We start from the raw sequence: 819 nt of genomic DNA, 5'->3' as shown, positions 1-819 counted from the left end.
CAAGCCAAGCAACATATAAAAACATTCCAGCTGTTATAGCAAGTAATATCTCCACTGCACTATCAACACTAATTGCTGCTAAGCCAAGAAATAAGCCTCCATATGCAGTTAAAGAAGAAAGGAAATTTAGGAACATAGCACGACGAATTGAAAGGCCAGATTCGATTAAGACCGCAAAATCACCTAAATTTAATCAAAAATTTTCATGAATAATTTAATTGAAATTAAAAATTACAAATGTAATATTTCAATAGTACAAAAATATTTATTCTGAAAATAATTTCAAAAATTTGATTAAAATTGAATAAAATTCTGAACCCTAAAAAGTGATGCAAATAAAACAACAAAATTAAAACCTAATTCATGTGGTAATTCATGGCACACAACAGCAATGCTTGTTGCTATACCAACTTGATTTGAGATAGCAAAACTTGCACCAATAGCAATTCCATCAATGAAATTATGAATTGCATCACCAAAAATGATCACAAATGCGGCACTTTTAAGACCGCACATTACAACTGGTTCATTAGCAATTCCACTAATAGCACCATGATGATGACCACAACCATTATTGTTGATACTCTTCTTGCTTCCTCTTTAATATTTATTGCTTAATTTTTTCCAATTTCTTAGAAGAATATTTCAATTATTAAAAAAATTAAAATTAAATTAAACAAAAATCCTATTATAAAACTAATTTCGTCTATTTCTTCTTACACATAAATGTTGATGAAAAGAAAGATTTTAAAATTTGAAAAATCATTTAAATAGCGATAATATTGAAAATTTGATAAATATATTGATAACAAACAATTG

The 819-nt window shown here is 27.2% G+C and overlaps 1 protein-coding gene across 1 annotated transcript; it reads right to left on the bottom strand.

Moving 5' to 3' along the window:
- Positions 1-13: 13 nt before the first annotated feature.
- Positions 14-516, bottom strand: LOAG_16118 (hypothetical protein; the record flags this gene model as incomplete). The annotated part of the gene is made up of 2 exons (XM_003151605.1): positions 14-183; positions 357-516. Coding segments are annotated over 2 exons (330 nt in total), but the record flags the coding sequence as incomplete, so codon positions are not given.
- Positions 517-819: the final 303 nt, after the last annotated feature.

This window comes from Loa loa, assembly GCF_000183805.2.
Source record: "Loa loa unplaced genomic scaffold supercont3.4143, whole genome shotgun sequence".
NCBI classification, from domain to species: domain Eukaryota; kingdom Metazoa; phylum Nematoda; class Chromadorea; order Rhabditida; family Onchocercidae; genus Loa; species Loa loa.
This window is presented reverse-complemented; position numbering and strand designations above follow the sequence as displayed.